The sequence below is a fragment of the Brienomyrus brachyistius genome, chromosome 9 (assembly GCF_023856365.1).
Source record: "Brienomyrus brachyistius isolate T26 chromosome 9, BBRACH_0.4, whole genome shotgun sequence".
NCBI classification, from domain to species: domain Eukaryota; kingdom Metazoa; phylum Chordata; class Actinopteri; order Osteoglossiformes; family Mormyridae; genus Brienomyrus; species Brienomyrus brachyistius.
This window is the reverse complement of record NC_064541.1, coordinates 9,612,376-9,631,155: the sequence shown is the minus strand read 5'-3', so window position 1 is coordinate 9,631,155 and position 18,780 is coordinate 9,612,376. Positions and strand designations below refer to the sequence as shown.

The 18,780-nt window shown below is 52.3% G+C and overlaps 1 protein-coding gene across 1 annotated transcript in view; it reads right to left on the bottom strand.

Moving 5' to 3' along the window:
- The window catches only part of LOC125748852 (threonylcarbamoyladenosine tRNA methylthiotransferase-like), a 143,112-nt gene that overhangs the window by 105,164 nt on the left and 19,168 nt on the right, over positions 1-18,780 (bottom strand). Inside the window, exon 4 of the mRNA XM_049025510.1 lies at positions 13,871-13,955. Within this exon, the coding sequence (XP_048881467.1) occupies positions 13,871-13,955 (85 nt within the window). The remainder of the gene's footprint in view (positions 1-13,870; positions 13,956-18,780) is intronic.

Sequence of the window (18,780 nt, the reverse complement as noted above, 5' to 3'; positions counted from 1 at the left end):
AAATCTAGCGATCCGGAGCTTCCCTCCTGACTCGGATCAGGCCTCAGGAATCCCAAGCCCAACAGAGTCGTCACATCACCCTTCAATCGGGTCCATAACCCCAAAAACTTCAAGGCACCAGAAACGTGGCTGCTGACCCCGTGCTCTGCACCCGAGCATCACTCTCTCATCAGTCTCTGCCCCTCGCCCACCGGTACCTACACCCCTCTGCTTAAATTATTATGAAATGCAGACATGAACGCAAATGTCTGTCTGCCACGTTCACCAGTGCATCCTTCAGCGGTCAGAGGGTCACTCTTGAATTCCTTTGCATTATTTACTCCTGCTATGATCTTATTTGCATGCAAAACTGCTACTTAGTTGAACACTTGTACATATGGAATATTTTTGTACTTAGTGTTAGAGATTTGTACTTCTTTGCAATTACTGCTAATATTTTATTTTCTAATTTATTGTCCCGTTTTGGATGCACCAACACTGCCCAGACAAAATTCCTTGCGCACACAGGTGTACCTGCAAAATAAGTCAGGATTTACACGCCAGTACAGAAATTACAGCTTCACCTTGGTGGCTTTGAACTACACGCAGAATTATAAGATACTTTCTCTGTTTTCCGCTGAAGGACAAAAATCCTGAGCACCAACCGGGCGCGATGCTGGGGGTTCTCATGTAGATATACCCCCCCCCCCCCCGTGCTGAGCTCCAGGCCTGCACTGAAGATTAGCACCTGTGTGCGCAGAGCACCACAGCATGAGCCGTATCATTTCAAAACAGGAAGGGGCTTCCTGCAAAGTGAGGTGAGGCGAGGCAGGGCGGGGCGGGGGTGGGGTGGGGTAGGACCCCCCATAAGGTAATTGGACAAGGCCCAGCCAATGAAGTAGTCGGGTAGGGCCCAGCCAATGAACTAGCCGGGTGGTGCACTGTCATTTATTTGGGCCCACCCCATAAGGTAATTGGACAAGACCTAGCCAATAAAGTAGCTGGGTGGTGCATGGTCATTTATTTGGTCAGTTGAAACCGCTCCATTCTGAGGAGGCCACAGACCCAGAACAGGCAACCCAGACAAGACTGATCAGAATTTCACTGTGGGACTATCTGGACACCCACCCAGGATTGGGTTAATGGGAGTCTACAAGCCACGTGTGACTGGGTAAGGAGGGCATAGCGCATGGGGGGGTGGGACTTGGTTTGGACTTGCACCCTTGGCCCTTTGAGCCAGCCAGAAGATGGCGATCGCAGGCTGGCACCTGTGCGACTTCCTGAAAGGGGCGGGATCCGCTCGCTGGCGGTAAGTCGTTGGGTCGCCTTGGCTCTATGCAGGACGCTGCCGTAGACGGTGCTCAAAAGGCCAATCCTGCATTTTGGAGCCAGGTTCGGAGGGGGGGTTAACCCCCTCCGAGCCCCTCATTCCCCGTCCCCTGGCCTCCATGCAGTCACTAATGGGAACATGAGCCCAAATAGAGACAGGGGGCTGCCTCCTCCCCCACACCACACATACACAGACATCCTCCCCCCAAGTAAGAGGAGCCCCACCTGCCAGGCACCCCCCCCCCACCCATCCCACAGACCTGCAGCGACAAACAAAAAAAAATCCGAAATGCAGCTGGTCCCATGAAAAGCAGGCAGGCGGGCCGCCATCGAGGTCACGGCAGGGACCGGATCATTCCGGAACCGCTGGCGGAGGGTCAGGCTCCCTGACAGCAGCCACTTTAATGGGGGCTTGTCCCTGAAAAAAGGGAGGGGGGAAATTTCCAAAGAGCCATTATTATGCCCCTGAATGGGGCAAATTGGATAGCTTTTTGTTAGTGTCCTCGGAGGCAGCCGGTAAGTACAGGCTGAGGTCGCGCGGCAGGTGGTACACAGGGGTTAGAGCTCTCCGCCTTCTGAGCAGATCCTTGGCGAGAGCGAAGACGGCACAGAGCACAGGACTATAAAACCCTCGCACCCGCTGCTTCTAACGTGCTGCTGAGCGGCCCAGGTCGCCATGGCAGCAGCCGAGGGGCAGCAGCGGTAAAAGGGCAGTAAATAAACTTAAAGACAACAGCTTCTCCGAACCGCTGCTACTCTCATGTGCCACTTCATTATGAAGATGCATTCGGCAGGTAAACGGGCTTCAGACAGTGAGACGCCGGCCCCACAGTGACACAGCACTCGACAGCACACTCCAACAGGCTAGTTGGCCCCCCCGGGGGGTTTCGGGAGGGCGACACCTCATCAGCTTGCACCCGCTGGCCCTCACAGACAGGTGACTAACGGGGCAGCAACCCGGGGAGTTTGTCAAGCCGACGCAGGGTGGGGGGGCTGCAGTTACCCAGAGTCAATAGAGCAGCAGCTGAGAGTCGGACCTGGGGGGGGGGGGGTCCTGGGATTAACCCTGTCTGCCATCTGCCGTTCGACAGAACAAAAACAAAAACAAAACAAAAACAACAAACGAAAAGAAGAAGTAGGAAGGAAAGATCTCAGGGAAACGTGAGCGAAGATGAGGAGGGGGAGCGCAGCAGCCCAAAGAGGCCCCCCGCGGGGATGATGGGGGCGCACAGGACGGCCCCTGCCTCCCAAACATTTCAGGGAACAACCCCCCCTCCACCTGCCACGACAGACTCAAACAGATCTACTTTCCTGTGAGGCACAAACCCGGACTCCTCCCTACTTTCAAAAAAAAAAAAAGGAACCACAGAAGGCAGTTACGGGGGGGGGGTGTTTATCTGCTCTTGTTTTTCATGATAGGGGGAGGGGCATCGGGCAGGCGACCTAAACATGAGGCTGATTAATGAGTGAGCCACCCCCGCCAGCGACTAGGGCGTACCCCTGGATTTCATTTACACACACAAGAATAAAGGATTACCCCCCCCTCACCACCACCATGTACACCCTTGTTCCCAGGCAAATTATGAGAACGATTTGGTTCAGGGGTGGGGTTACCAGGCAGGACCGCCCACTCCGCATCATGCCAGGGCTCGGCCGTACGGATTGTGTTTCGGGCACCGCGTCCGTTAAGGAGCGACTGTTGCCCAAGCGGGATTTACATGACTGGGAAGAGCAAACAAACAGGCACCGGCCGTTTTCACTGTTTACCCATGGTGCAACTGGGAGGGTGACCTACACACGCACACACAGACACACACACGGAGAGACACACAGACACCAGCCCTACCTACTGCATGCAATTACACCTCACAATACCTCCCATAAACACCTAACGGGCTCCCAGCTTGGATTACGCTATTTCTGAGTCTCTCGTATGGATATCGTAATTAAAACACAAACCCCACACAGCATAACAACAAAGACGTCTGCTGACCAGTAATATCCATGTATTTATGATGAGGGCGCCTGCAAAAACTCTCACGCGGTCTTCCAGCTTCAGCTGGGCTCTCATCTCATCATCCACCCCATCGACCTCGCTTTGCCATTTGCATATAAATACAGTGGAAGTGAATTAGCCAGAATGAACTGATTCTGTCAAGGGGACAGTGTGCAGATACCGTCCTGCCAAAGACACACGGTTCGCCTGCGGATCAAACCCAAGGAACCGGTGAGGGAGCAGAATGAGAGGATATTTAGAGATGGAACAGAACCAGAAACGCTCACCTATACCATGCAGCTCCAGTAGGCGGGACCAACCAATCAGATCACAACTAGGCTGGAAGCAAACACCCAGACCAGTGTTTCTCAGTGACTATGACTGTGACAGTCACAGTGACTGTGACAGTGACTGACCAGTGACCAGTGTTTCTTAGGCCAAAACCAGAACCCTCCAGTCCCCCTTCAAAGTGACCTGCGAAAGCCTAATCAGAGGGCAGGATGTCGGCCGAGAGATCACCTTCAGAACTTTGGGGTGTCGATGGGCGACCCCAAGCATGCCACCGCCCCCCCAGCTGGCCCCCCCTTACAGACCATTGCATGTATTCACTGTCGTCGATGTTCCCTGACAGTGGGCTCGGTGCATCTGTACTTAACGTGGACCGTTGCAGATACTTTACTTTCACTGCCATCGATTATTGGAAGAGAGCCTCGTATACATTAATGCCGCCCTCCTGAATATTGACACGGCTCGGCTCACACGTAAACACATGCTGGTTACATGTTCTAGAAACATCCATGAGACCCAACGGTTCCCAGCCTTGTGAACAGAAACGCCAACGTCTGACTGAAGTGCAGACTCAGCTTATAGATTGACGTTTGTTTTACCGTGGGGGGGGGGATTTTGATCAATATCCTTCAGGGATGATGGACTAGGCGAACAGCTGTATCCCAAAGACGCCAATCCTTACGGACACATCAGCGTAGGCAGCCAGATTAAATTAGCGTCGTCCCGACCCTTTCCAGGGGAAGAGGCTTCCTGGCAATCCGGTTGATTACCGCTCCGCATCCCATGCAACACTCGTTAGGTCCCTAACGACGCAGGATCACACTTCCGCATTCATCTGATTACAATAAAATACCAGTTAAACTCAGACGCATCAGGGTGACGATGGCCCGGCACCAATATCTCCGGAGTCTGGTTGGGTTTAATTAGTTGGATTTACTTCTCTCTCTTTTTCAGTTTTCGGCCACCGTTACACAGGATAAACCTGGTTTTACGGCTATGGCATCGTACAGCATATTTGGTGACCTCTGGGGCTCACAGACCCTTCAAGCCTGATCCTATACTGATCTCGGGAAGCAGGGAGGGCAAAGCAGGACATGCCAGGGGCACCAGGAGTGCCATCAGAGGAGTACCTGCGTGTGCAGGGGGGCAGGGACCCCCTTGTACAAGGATTCACACTGCAAGACTATAAGAGTGACCGCTTTGAGAAGGCCCTCCCAAAAGAAAACCGTGAAGAACCTTAACAACATCCCCTACCCCCCGCCCCCCCCCCCCCAAAAAAAAACTGGTCGGTTTCCGTAAGGGCAGGGGTAGTGATTCTGCCTACCGCCACATACCACCTGCTGCCCGAACACATCGGGATGCCCATCAGACAAAGCAGCCTCATCCTGGCATCACTCCCGACGAGGCTCCTGTGTGACAGAGCGACTGCCGTCCAGCTGACACTATCCTCAACACAGCCAGGGGAGCGAGCTGCAAGAAGGCATTTAAGGAGGAAAGTGGCTAAATGATGGGATCTGCTAAACGAAACACATTTAAGGACAGGATCCTTTAAACAAAAGGCCTTTAAGGAGGGGATCTGCTAAACGAAACACATTTAAGGACAGGATCCTTTAAACAAAAGGCCTTTAAGGAGGGGGTCTGCTAAACGAAACAAATTTAAGAAGAACGGCGACTAAACAAAACATTTAGGGACAGGATCTGCTAGACGAAACATTTAAGAAGAAAAGCGACTAAGCAAAACACATTTAAGGACGGGGTTCGCTAAACAAAACACTTAAGGACAGGATCTGCTAAGCAAAGCACGTTTAAGGAAAAAAGTGGTTAGATGAAGCTCATTTAAGAACAGGGCCTGCTAAACGAAACACAGAAGAAAGCAACTAAATAAAACATGTTTAAGGACTAGAACTGCTAGATCTGATGTTCAAGAGGAAACTGTCTAAATAAAATCCCCTAAAGGGAAGGATCTGCAAAATAAAACAGGATTAAGCATGGGGTGGGCCAAACGAAACCCGTTTTAGGACTGAACTGCTAAACAAATCATTTAAGGAGGAACAAAACATTTACGGATGTGGTCAGTTAAATGAAACAGGTTAAATGGCCGAATCAGCTAAAAAAAAAAAATACAATTATGGACAAATACGACTAAACAAAACAAGCTGAAGGAGAGGACGGGTTAAACAAAACCCACTTTAAGGACATAATCACTTAAAACATGTTTAACACAGGAGTTTCAAGATGGGAGCGGGAGCAGAATGCAGCACGGTGTGGGGTTTCCAGTGACATAACCGACTGGAGTGCGATGGTGACATTCAGCATCTCATAATCAACAGTCAATACTTAAAAATAAATATTGACAGATTGATATAGATATTTATGCAAATTATATAAGGTGATATATATTAATCATTATAATGATTAATGCTGATATAAATATCAAACAGAGCTAAACTGAAAGAGAACAGTAAACCTAGATGAAATGCACCAACGAGCGGCTCGCATTCGCAAACACGCAACATCGCAGATAATTCAACGCATCGAGCGCATGCCACGTCCATCGGAGCCATTCAATCAAAGAACGGTGCTCGAGAGATCAGCTGCCGCATGATTATTTATGGAAGTTTTAAAAGTGCCTCCACATTATGGGGGTACAGATACGAGGAAATGGTGGGGGTTATGTGTGTGGGGGGGGGGGTAAGGAATCATTCCCATGATCGAAAGGCAACCAGTCTGAATCCCAGGGTGGGCAGACTGATGCTGCCTTTGGGACCCAGAGCAAGACCCTTAACCCCCAGCTCCAGGGTCGCTGTCTGCTGGCTGACCCTGTCATATGACCCCCCAAGCCTGCTCTCACCTGCCTATGTGTATCTGTCTCAAGGGGAACAAGATGGGGTAGGTGAGAAAAGAATGAATGAAGTATCACTATTCTATTCTTATTTGTATGTGTTTGGGGTTGGGCGCTATTCCTTCGCAGTTGGCCCACCACCTCCCAGTAGAGGGTCACACATACACTATATAGCCATATGTATTGGGACACCCCTCCAAATCATTCAATTCAGGGGTTCCAATCACTTCCATAGCCACAGGTGTGTAAATTCAAACACAAAGTGCTTCTACAAACATTTGTGAAAGAATGGGTTGCTCTCAGGAGCTCAGTGAATTCAAACATAATAGGATGCCACATGTGGGATAAGTCCATTCTTGCAAATTCCTTGCAACTAAATATTTCACTGTCAACTGTTAGTGGTATCATGACAAAGTGGAAGCAATTGGGAACAGCAGCAACTCCGTAAAGGCCACGCAAAATCACAGAGCGGGGACAACACACGCTGAGGCGCACAGTGTGCTGAAGTTACCAACTGCCTGCAGAGTCAATAGCTACAGACCTCCAAACTTTGTGTGGCCTTCAGATTAGCTCAAGAACAGTGCGTAGAGAACTTCATGGAATGAGATTCCATGGCCGAGCAGCTGCGTCCAAGCCTTACATCACCAAGTGCAAAGCAAATCATCGGATGCAGTGGAGTAAAGCACACTGCCACTGTACTCTAGAGCAGTGGAGACGTGTTCTCTGGAGTAACATATCATGATTCTCTGTCTGGCAATCCGGTGGACGAGTCTGGGTTTGGTAGTTGCCAGGAGAACAGTACCTCCCTGACTGCATTGTGCCAAGTGTAAAGTTTGGTGGGGGGGCGGGAGATTACGGTGTTGGGTTGTTTTTCAGTGGTTGGGCTTGACCGCTTATTTCCACTGAAAGGAACTCTTAATACTGCAGCATTTGAAGCCATTTTGGACAATTTCATGCTCCAAACTTTGTGGGAACAGTTTGGCGATGGCCCCTTCCTGTTCCAACATGTACCAGTACACAAAGCAAGGTAAATAAGCGAGTCGGTGTGGAGGAACTTGACTGGCCTGCACAGAGCCCCGACCTCAACCTGATAGAACACCTTTGGGATGAATGATCAGTACCCCTCTCCTGATCAGTGCCTGACCTCACAAATGCTCTCCTGGATGAATGGTCTAAAATTCCCATAGACACACTCCTAAACCTTGCGGACAGCCTTCCCAGAAGAGTTGAAGCTGTTATAGTTGCAAGGGGTGGGTGAACTCCATATTAAAGCCTATGTAATAAGAATGGCACATCATTAAAGTTCATGTGTGTGTAAAGGTAGGTGTCTCAATACTTTTGGCAATATAGTGTATCGTGTAGCCTCTTCGCACGTGGCTGAGAGAGTCCGGGAAAAACGCAGAACTCTGTCCATCTTTGGAGTGGAGAGAAACCAACCCTTGCAGGGTCACCAGCTAACACTGGGGGACTAATCAAAAAATATTCCTGCCCTGAGGGAAACCGGAAGATCGAGGAGGGAGAAGCCCGGGACACAGGGACTGCATGGCGTGTGTGTGACCATGGCAGTGGAACGTGTTGATTTTCATTTCGCCGCCCATGTTAACAGCTTAGAGCAGCCACACTGTCAGCGCGAGACGCACGGCTCACGCCTCACGGCGCCTCATCCAGGGAGTCGGAGCGGCGCCGGTTCGCAGCCAAAACAGTATGACTATCAGCACATCTTATAACTGTCTGACATCACTCCAGCAAAATTACATAACTGACAGATTTTTCAATAGCTTCATTGTCTAGGCTACATTTCACTGACATGAAAAAGTATTAATATACATTATTTTAACCATTTTGGCTATTGCATGTTATTGAAGAATAAAAGTGGAGGCTACATATGTACAATATACTCAGAGCAGAAAACCTAATGTAGGCCCTAATAGCATCATGTTGATAAGTTATCAGAACATTAGGTGAAATGCAATAGACTCACTCTCTGTCTCTCTGTCTGTCTCTCTGTCTCTCTGTCTGTCTCTCTGTCTCTCTGTCTGTCTCTCTGTCTGTCTGTCTGTCTGTCTGTCTCTCTGTCTCTCTCTCTGTCTCACTGTCTGTCTCTCTCTCACTGTCTGTCTCTCTCTCTCTCTCTCTGTCTCTCTCTCTCTCTCTCTGTCTCTCTCAGGTCAATCAGCCGATGTGTCGTGGGCCAGAATCTAAGCAGGAATCAGCAAGACAAGGGACCCGCTGCTCACTCAGCAAGACATAATGCAGAGTCAGGGCCAAGAAAGCAATAACAGGCAACAGGTGCCCTGATTCCCGTAACGGGACCCACAAACTGAGGGGCGGGGAGGGTTGGTCTGCTTCAAATCTCCTCCTATCACGTGGAGACCAGAGAGCTCTGTCGGGGCCCACACACCAGGGTGACAGGCCTCTGCATGGCCAACAAACCCCCGCTCAGAGCAGAGGTGGAGTGACACCCCCCACCTCCATCAAACCCACGTCTCGAGCCTCTTTAGTAATAAGCCCCGGCCTCATTACAACACGGTAAATTGAATTACACCCCCATAAAAAGCGGCCGGGTAAAGCTGCTAGAAGCTCCTCTGTGCCCCCCCACCTCATTAAGGTGAAATTCCACATCTGTCTGCCCCATCCCTACCCCCGCCACCAATACCATGAAGCCCCATATCTCCAAAAGTAATAAACACTTTCCTCCACAGCTTTCTCTAAAAGCGGTGAAGGGCCTGGTTAAAGTCCCTGGCTCTTGGACCCCCCCAAGCCAGCCCAGATCCGCTGAGGAAGGGCGGCAGCAACCAACACAGAACACACAAACGTGACACTAGGGAACAGAAACTGACCACACTCGGCCTGCACTCCACCCTCTGTGACTGGCTCCTGGACTATTTGACTAGCAGACCTCTGTCTGTCAGGATCGGCAACAGGACTAGAGGAGGCCCCATCCTCTACACCCTGTTCACCCACGACTGTGTCGCCTCCCACAAAGACGACATCATGCTGAAGTTCGATCACTGCTGTGTGAGCCGCGGTCTCGTCACTGGAGGAGACAAAGCGGGCTACAGGAGAGAGATGGCCGGTCTGGTGTCATGGTGTGAGGACAACCTCACCCTCACCACAGACAAGACAAAGCAGATGATAAAGGACATGAGGAAGAGGAAGAGGCCTCATCAGCCACTGTTCATCTGGGAACTTGAAATGGAGATGGTGAGCAGCTTTAAGTACCTGGGCGCCCACATCAGTGAGGACCTCACCTGGACACTGAACACCACACAGCTGGTCAAGAAGGCTCAACAGCGGCTGTACTTCCTGAGGAGGCAGAGGAAGTTCGGTATGTCAACCAAGATCCTCAGCAACTTTTACAGCTGCATCGTGGAGAGCACACTGACCACAGCTGCATCGTGGAGAGCACACTGACCACAGCTGCATCGTGGAGAGCACACTGACCACAGCTGCATCGTGGAGAGCACACTGACCACAGCTGCATCGTGGAGAGCACACTGACCACAGCTGCATCGTGGAGAGCACACTGACCACAGCTGCATCGTGGAGAGCACACTGACCACAGCTGCGTCAACACATGGTACGGCAGCACTACAGCTACGGACTGTAAACGCCTGCAGAGAGTAGTCAAGACTGCGGAGAAGATCATCAGGACTCCGCTACCCTCTTTGCAGAGCAGCTACCACCGCAGAGTCCAGAGGAGAGCTGCCTCCATCCTCAAAGACCCCACACACCCCCAACACGGCCCTCAGAAGGGAGGTACAGAAGTGTGAAATCTAGAACCTCCCGACTTAACAACTCCTTCTTCCCCACTGCCATCAGACTCCTTAACAGCCGATAGGAGTATAATTAAGGGACATCATACTACCATACTACCTCATACTATAATTTTTGCACATTATGCTCTTTTGCACATTACACTTAAAAGTATTAATTTTCAATTTTTTTTCTATTATATCGTACCTCAGCATTTTTGTGTGGGCAGCAAAGTAAGAATTTCACTGCACAGTGAAATGCACTTTTCTACTGTACATATGACAATAAACGCTTTGAATCTTAATCACCAAAGGGGCACTGATCACTAAAAAACACTAATCACTGAGGGGCACTGATCATGGGAGAGGCACTGAGGAGACAAGTCACTAAGGAAGACTAATCTGAGGAGGGTCAGTGATCAGGAGAGGGGTACTGATCACCAAGGGACACTGATCACGGGAGGAACACTAAGGATCAGTGATCACCGAGGGACACTGATTACGAGAGGGCCACTGATCAGGAGAGGGGTACTGATCATGGGAGGGACACTAAGGATCAGTGATCACCGAGGGACACTGATTACAGGAGGCACACTGATCTGTGTGCTGTGATGTGTCAATAATGACAAATAATTATCTTCACTCACTCATGGGAGGGTCACTGATCTTGGGAGGTGCACTGATCACTAAGGATCAGTAGTCACTGAGGGGCAATGATCATGGAATGGGTCCTGATCACCAAGGATCAGTAATCACTTAGGGGCAATAATAATGGAATGGGTCCTGATCAGTAATCACTAGGGATCAGTAATCACTGATGGACAATGATCATGGAATGGGTTCTGATCACCAAGGATCAGTAATCACTGATGGACAATGATCATGGAATGGGTCCTGATCACCAAGGATCAGTAATCACTTAGGGGCAATGATCATGGAATGGGTCCTGATCAGTAATCACTAGGGATCAGTAATCACTGATGGACAATGATCATGGAATGGGTCCTGATCACTAAGGAGCACTAACTGAGGGAGGGGCAGTAATAACCGATGGGCAAGGACCACAGGAGGGGCACTGATCTTGGGATGGGTATGGATCACTAATAGTCCTGTTCTTGATCAGGATTCAAACCCATAATCCTGGAGGTGTGAGGCTGAAGTAGAATTACCCCCCGGAGTCAATGTCACCAGGTGTTCAAGGCTGGCCAGCTACCTGCCCTGATCATCCAATGCAATGGAGGGCGGCACCATTCAGCTAATATCTGATTCCCTTGCTACGTGCCCAACTCACAAAAAGCATCTGGGATTTAGGCTGGAAATGCAGACCGACGCAGATTTACACTGAATGCAGCTTTACGCTGTGCCACCAATTGATAATCCTACAGACACCTTGCCCGCCCTCGTGGGGTACAGCACCCAGACCGAACAGGGTCAGCTTTGGCCAAGGGGGTGTATTTTACCAAGTGAAGGGTGAGCACCCGAGCACACAGATCACCCATCAGGCCTCGCCCTCCAGTTACCTCCTAGTGAAGCTGAGCTTGGAGACAAGTGGAGATTGTGAGAGGACACTGCCCCCTACAGACCAGCTTGGTAATAGGAGACAACAGACCAGTCTTTGAGTGTGCAAGACTGGGTTTGTGGGGGGGGTATAAAGGAGGTAAAGGGACATTAGTGTTTTAAATGTGGGGGGAGGGAGGAGTGCCACATATTATAAAAATAAGAACAATTGTGGTGGGGACGTTGCAGTACCAGGAGGGGAGCGAGAGACTCGTGACCCACTGTGAGCTGTAGGGGGTGGGGGGAGGACCAAGGGCTAGTCAGCACCATCACACCAGGGTCATGAGGGGGGGGCACAGTGCCAAGTCATGTGACTAGACGAGGACAACAGGAGTCACACGGGGGTCAAGACACGTGATAGATGCAGAAACGTGCTGGCTTGTGTCCCGGGACCGATAAACAGAAATGGTCCCACCCACAGAGACACGTCTTATCCTGAATCCAGCGGCGACGAGGCCTCGTGGGGGGGGGGGGACAAACGGGTAAGAGTGGCCCCCCACAGACATGAAGTGGGCACAGGGCGCTAGTCGCCCGCTGCAGCTGAACTGCACGTTAATTGCGCCCCGCGCCCCCGCAGCCAGCCCCTTACATGGTAAATCCTTTTCAAAGTGTTTGAGGTGCTGTCTCCAAAAGGCCCCCCCCCACCACCATTAGCATATTCATTAGGGTTTAAGCGGTGATGGCGCTCAGCTCTAAGTCAGCCTGCATCACCGGAGTGGGGGGAGATGGGGGGTGCAAACATGTCATCTCCGGGATCAGACACCAGGAGGCACCAGCGATGGGCCTTTATGTTCACACAGGGTTCATTTTCCCTCCTTGAGAAGCGTCTGCTTACCATCAAGAGCAGCACGAAGGCGGCGGCCAGCTGAAGGGTGCCCCCCCACCAGGCAGGCTGCCGTCACCCCCCTCACCCGGCCCACGGGCCCCGACGCCGGTCATCTCTCCTTAATCAGGTATTTCAGACGACACTCCAAAACTTAACCCGCAGCCTCCAAACTCAGCTACCAAACCTCGAGCACATGGCTGATTACAGCACAGACCCCCCCCCACCAACAGGTGTAAACATATGGAACACTTTCTTGCAAAACTGTCCCCGATCATGACCCCCCCCCCCTCCACCCCCACCTAAAAAAAACAAACAAACAACAGCTAAAACTCTCAGGTGGGAGTGCTGGGTGAAGTTCACCTTCAAATGCGCCCCCCCCCTCCCCCCTCCCCAAAAGGGAAAACAATAAACATGTAAAGCAGCCTGTGGTTTAATCTGACGGTTTTTATGCAAACCCTGTAGGGTTCACTGGCCTGCCAGGGACGCATCTGGCTGTCCGGCGCATTTTAATCACTAGTGCAGGAAACTGCGGAGTGCAAGCACATGCAACAACAGCATGTAATCGCATTATCCTGGAGGGGGGGCGCTGGAAGTCCCGCCCCGATGTTAATGGGGGGACTATTGCTATTGCTCTTCCTCCAGAGCCCGCCCTGGCTGGATCAGCCTTTATGCCCCGCCCACAAGACCACAGCGTGGCGCTTGCCAAAACCAGCATGAGCTTCCGCCTGCCGCTCCCCCCAACATAAACGTACACTCTCTTACTTCCCTTACAGCAAGAGTTGCTTATATACGCCTCACAGATCTGGACAAACACACACACACACACACACACACACACACACAGACCTGTACTTGTATCTTTGTGGGGACCGTCCATTCATTTCTATGGGGGAAACCCTAACCCCCACCCAGCCCTAACCTTAACCCCCACCCAGCCCTAACACCACCCAGCAATAAGTAAACAAACAAAGTGTTTTGGTACTTTTGGTTTTTTGATTGCAGGCACAGATTTTTATAAAAATTTAATTTCTGAAAAAATGGTCCCCAAAATGTCAAAACAACAGTTTTTGATCCCATTGTCCCCAAATGGGATCTTAAGCCCCCCCCCCCCCCCCACTGGGCTGATGGGAATGCCCCCCCTGACAGTTCAGACACCACAGACAGAAACACATGAGAAGAAAGCAAAGACAGAAGCTGTGGAGACGAGGCCCACGTGTACAGAAATGGCCCCAGGGTGTCCCCGGGGGGGGCCACGCCGCCCCCACCCACGCTCGCCACAGCAGAGGTGGGCCCCTTACTTTATGGTGTTCCTGAAGTGGTCTTCGGCCGGGTTCTTCACCGTACAGCTGTTGAGGAGCCAGACATCTGCATCAGCTGGATCCTCTACAGGGAGCAAGGGGACAGAGGGGGTGACATGAGACCCTCGGCACCGACCCACACACCGCCCCTGAGGAACCGCGCACCCACAGCCCCCATAGCCCCCATGGGTGTAAGCACACAACCACATTCTATTTCTTGTCTGTCACTCAGTCTCAGGTCACATGACTGATACACCCACCTACCCCAGCCAACCCCACCAGCATGGAGAGGGGGGCAAGGGGATAGTCACATGGGCTGTGGAAAAAAAACAAGGGAACATCAGGCTCACACAAGATAGTCCTCCTCCCTGTACCATGTCCATGCAGCTCTTCACACACTAGCGCAACTGCACTCCATGCATCCATCCATGCATCCATCCATGCATCCATCCATCCATCCATCCCTCCGACAATCCCTGAACACCACTGTTCAGAGCCACATCCCGAAACCCTTGGCACTCTTTGGGAAGATGGATGGTTTACTGGGAGGTCTGGCCTTCCGAAACAGTAATGTCGCTTTGCTACCCCTGAGCGACAGACGTGTAGGATGGGGGGGCAGGGTGGACGCTGAATGTGAAATGTTCGACCTGAGCCTTGTCGATGACCTGACAGGCCATCATGCCACACAGGACGTTCACAGGGAAGCACAGAAACCAGCCACCCACTCAGGACACAGCCGGCGGCTGTCATGACTCACGCTGACCTGTAGGGGGCATGCGGCACATGTCAGCTGGCACACAGGCTGACGGCGAGAGACGGGATCCCAGGGTACATAACGTACAGACTTTATATTGGGGGACAGACGTTTCAGCTCATGAAATACACCCACATGTCACATATACTTTGGGGGGGGGGATGTTCCCATAAAAGAGGGGGTGGGGAATCTGGAGTGATCAGAGCACAGGGGGGCTGGGGGATACGACCTTCAGACCTTCTGGGATCATTCTCTGTTTCGGTTGAGGCCTAGCAGGACACATACAACTAAGAAAACAGGCTCAGACTGGAGCAGTTGGGGTTTAAGGGACTCGCTCAGGGGCTCAATGGTGACATCACTCTGCCGACCCTGAGATTAGAACCAGCGACCATCTGATCTAAGGCCCAACGACAGGAACATCTAGCCTAGCCACACACTGCCATCAGAGTTATTCATCACGTTATCAAATTTATTACTCAGTTATAATCACTAGTACTGCCAACATTAGCATTTGTACTAAATATTTACCAACTAATATAAGAAAGAATGAATCAATTCATAAACCGTCCTCAACAGCAAAAAAAAAAAAACCTTCAATCACCAAAAACAAACAGATGCGGCTTTAAAAACAGGCCTTTAACGGCGGCCCGTGTGCAAAGACACCAACCGTTACGGGCCGACCGGCACGAGGACTGACTGCAGGCAGCGCCGAGGGGCTTAGCACACGAGATCTGAAAGCCTTTTCTGCCACACACAGGCACGGCAAGCTCTGTGCCGGCACCGTGGGAACCTGCCAGGCCAGGCCCGGCCGCACTGAGCCGCAGTAAACAAATACAGGCATTAAACAGAGAGAGAGCGCGTTAGATGATAAAGGCGTGGTGTGGGCCGGGGCGAACACAGGCAGCAGGCTCTGACCCCCGACGCTTATGCTGAGGGTATAAACCTCAGACGGGCACCGCAAAGGACAACTCTGCCGGTCTGTCAGGGGGCCTCACAGAAACCTCCCTCCGGAGGGAAGTCGAGGTTTCCATCATGGAGGACGGAAAGGGACTTTTCAGCTTTATACCCTGAAAATCGAATTTCACATGCTGGATACGTGGCCCCCAAGAGGGGGGGAGAGCGCCCCCCACAGACCCCCTGCACAGCCCTCTGGGTGTGGTATCTGTGCAGTTGCACAGTGTGTGTGGGGGACGCGGGCTAGGGAAGGGCACAGCGTGGACGGCGGGGGCTCACGGGAAACGTGGGTAGAAGCATCAGATTCAGCTGGGAAGCTGCCGGGGGGGGGCCAGGGTATTTGCATACATTTGCCTATTGGGAGGGGAAGCCCAGCCTAACCCTAACCCTAACCCCCCCAGGTGGGGGTGTTTACGGGAGCGGCTCCTGTTGGTGGGAGCGTTCCAACAGGTAGGCCTGTCTGGGGGAGGGGGGGGTACACCGGGAACGGCGAAGGCGACCCGAGGAGCCTGGGAAAGGCGGAGCAGCTCGCTCCCCAGAACACGCCGGTAACCCTGGGGGACAGAGCCCAGGGGCACGGCTACGATAATAATAACCATGTTGATAAAGGAAAAACAGGGCGAAGTCACAGATGGCTTTTAACGCTCAGCCGCGTGTAAACATTCGTCAGAGGGTTCTGTAACGGCTCACTGGGGTTAAGGTACAACAAGGGTGTGTGTGTGTGTGTGTGTGTGTGTGTGTGTGTGTGTGTGTGTGTGTGTGTGTGTGTGTGTGTGTGTGTACCAGCTCAGTTTCTCACAGAGCAGGACAGGGGGAGATGAACCTCGATCAAAAGGACACCCCCCTCGAAACATCCTGCCCCCTCAGAAATCAGCCTGCAGCCCCTCCAACCACCGTTACAGAGGCACCCGGGCTGGGAAAACAGCAGAGGGGAGACGCAGGATTGTACATCACGGTAAGATGCAGCCTCCGGCTCTGAGCCAGGATTCCGTGTTCCGGTTTCACCACGGAACAGACGAGCGCACCCAGGCAGTGCCTGACCTTCAGGAAGCCCCTCAGCGACAGGGTCACGACACCCCTGCCATTACGGCCAGAAAGGGTGGGACGCCCCGTCAAATATCTATGCACAGTCCATCGGACCTTGGGGACAGGCCCGGCGACCGCGGGTCCCCACGGATGCCCCCTGGCACGGCCGACCTTAAAACCTAAATGCTCACATCCAATCAACAGAGGTACCTGTGACGTAAACATGCACTCTGGTATTTAATAAGCAGCAATCACACTGCTGTCAAAGGGGGTTTGCAAAGTGTTCCCTGCCATGCGTGCAAAAATAGCCCCCATTCCCCAGTGAGGGGGAGGGTCATACGGGGTCTCACTTCCTCTACAGGTACATACAGGCGGAAGGTACACAGCTATGGTACAAAGCAGACTGGCCCGGTCAAAGAAACCGCCACACGTGCTTGGGAGTGAAACACCCTGAATCAAAGAGACAGTCAGCTGCCAAGTCAAGGCACTCGCGCAGGAATACTTTCATTTTCCTGGGGATGCGTTCTTTAGAGAGACACAGCAGGGAGCCCCCTGGCCCACGGCTGCCCCTCAGCCATCGCCCCCATCCTCACCCGGGAGCTGCGACTAACCACCAGATGATCGAGGTCACAAGGTTTCTATGCGGGGTTAGAGGCTCGCTCCGCGACAGCGAGGAGTCCGCAGATCCCGACGGACCACCGCTCCTTCAGATCCAGAGGACCCAGAGGAGGTGGCTCAGACATCTCATGCTGAGAGATGGGTGGGTGGATCCCAAGGGATCTGCTCCGGGCCTGTCCCACTGGGTAGGGGCCCCAGGGAAGCCCTAGGATATGCTGGGGAGACTGTATTATATCCCAGCTGACCTGGGAATGTCTAAGGATCCATCAGAACTGGCTGAAGTCTGCATCCATGCAGAGAGAGGTCTGGTCTGACCTGCTCAACGTGCCACCACTGTGCTCTTCACCAAAGAAGCTTGGGGGAGGGGGCTTCCCTGCTGCCTGTCAAACAGAAGGTCATCACAGACATATTAAAAAGTAAAAAAACCAGCAGTAACACCTTAATAGCACCTTAAATGTTTCAGTTGGGGGGGAGGGAGGGGTGTGATATTAGTGGTTCTGTATCTGACAGATCCTCCCCTGCCAGATGTGTCGCCCATTTCATCGGGAGCGAAGCGAGTCCCCCCCCCCGGTATTCTTCCCATCACCTTGCACCCGCGGCCGGAACGTCTCACGTCGGGAGGTTTCACACTCCAACTGGGGGTGGGGTTAGGAGCAGAGGGTTCAGTCTCCGCTTTCCGAATCGTCAGCTGAGCGGAAAGGTGTGAGGTAGTGGTCTAATTATCGGCGAAGCACTTCTGCGAACAGGACTCCATCCGCTGCGGCCCGTGGGCCCCGCGAGCCCCCCCCCCCACCCCGTCCCAGTGTATTTCGATTGACCCGGGACATTTTGGGGTTTAACAGCCCCCGTCTGCGCCGGACGTCTGCTTTCTGGCCGAGCTCCCCCCGCGAGACGCAAAAATCCGACAAAGACCCAAAGTCCTCGCTTTGCTTCTATTCTAACAGACCTTAAAGTGCCGCATGACAGCACCAAAGCACAGAACCTGGGGCATCAAGGAAAGACTTCCTGGATTTCTTCTGCCCCCCAAAAGTTCCCTGTATGATTGAGCACAACAAGCAAAGTCCATGACAACATGGGGGGTGTTAGCTCAAAAGACGATCAGTTCATCATCCAGGGACTGCGGATCTCCAGTTTCTGGCCGTGGACTGTAGGCGTCCGGAAGCACGTCCTCGAAGTTAAACCGGCAGGTGACAGAGTGTGCCCCCCCCCCCGTGGGGACAGAGCGTGGCGAGTTCCGAAATGAAAATGCGCATCCCAACACCAAAGTGCCACTGCACCGAAATCAGCACAGCGGGACGCGGAAATACCTTTCTGCGTTTGCAATTCCACTTAAATCCGAGAAAATGACAGCGGAATGGAAGGCAGCCCCCCCGCAGGGGCGGGTTTTAGCCACAGGGGGAGCCATTGTTTACACACGTCCAGCCAAACGCCCCTAATATCTGCGGCAAAAACAACCCCTGTGGAGACGGGTGCTTGGGTACGCTCACATCGATGATGTGCGACTGACACTTCTGGCTCCCACCCCACGCAAAACCTACAGGGGGCGCCGCAGGACAGG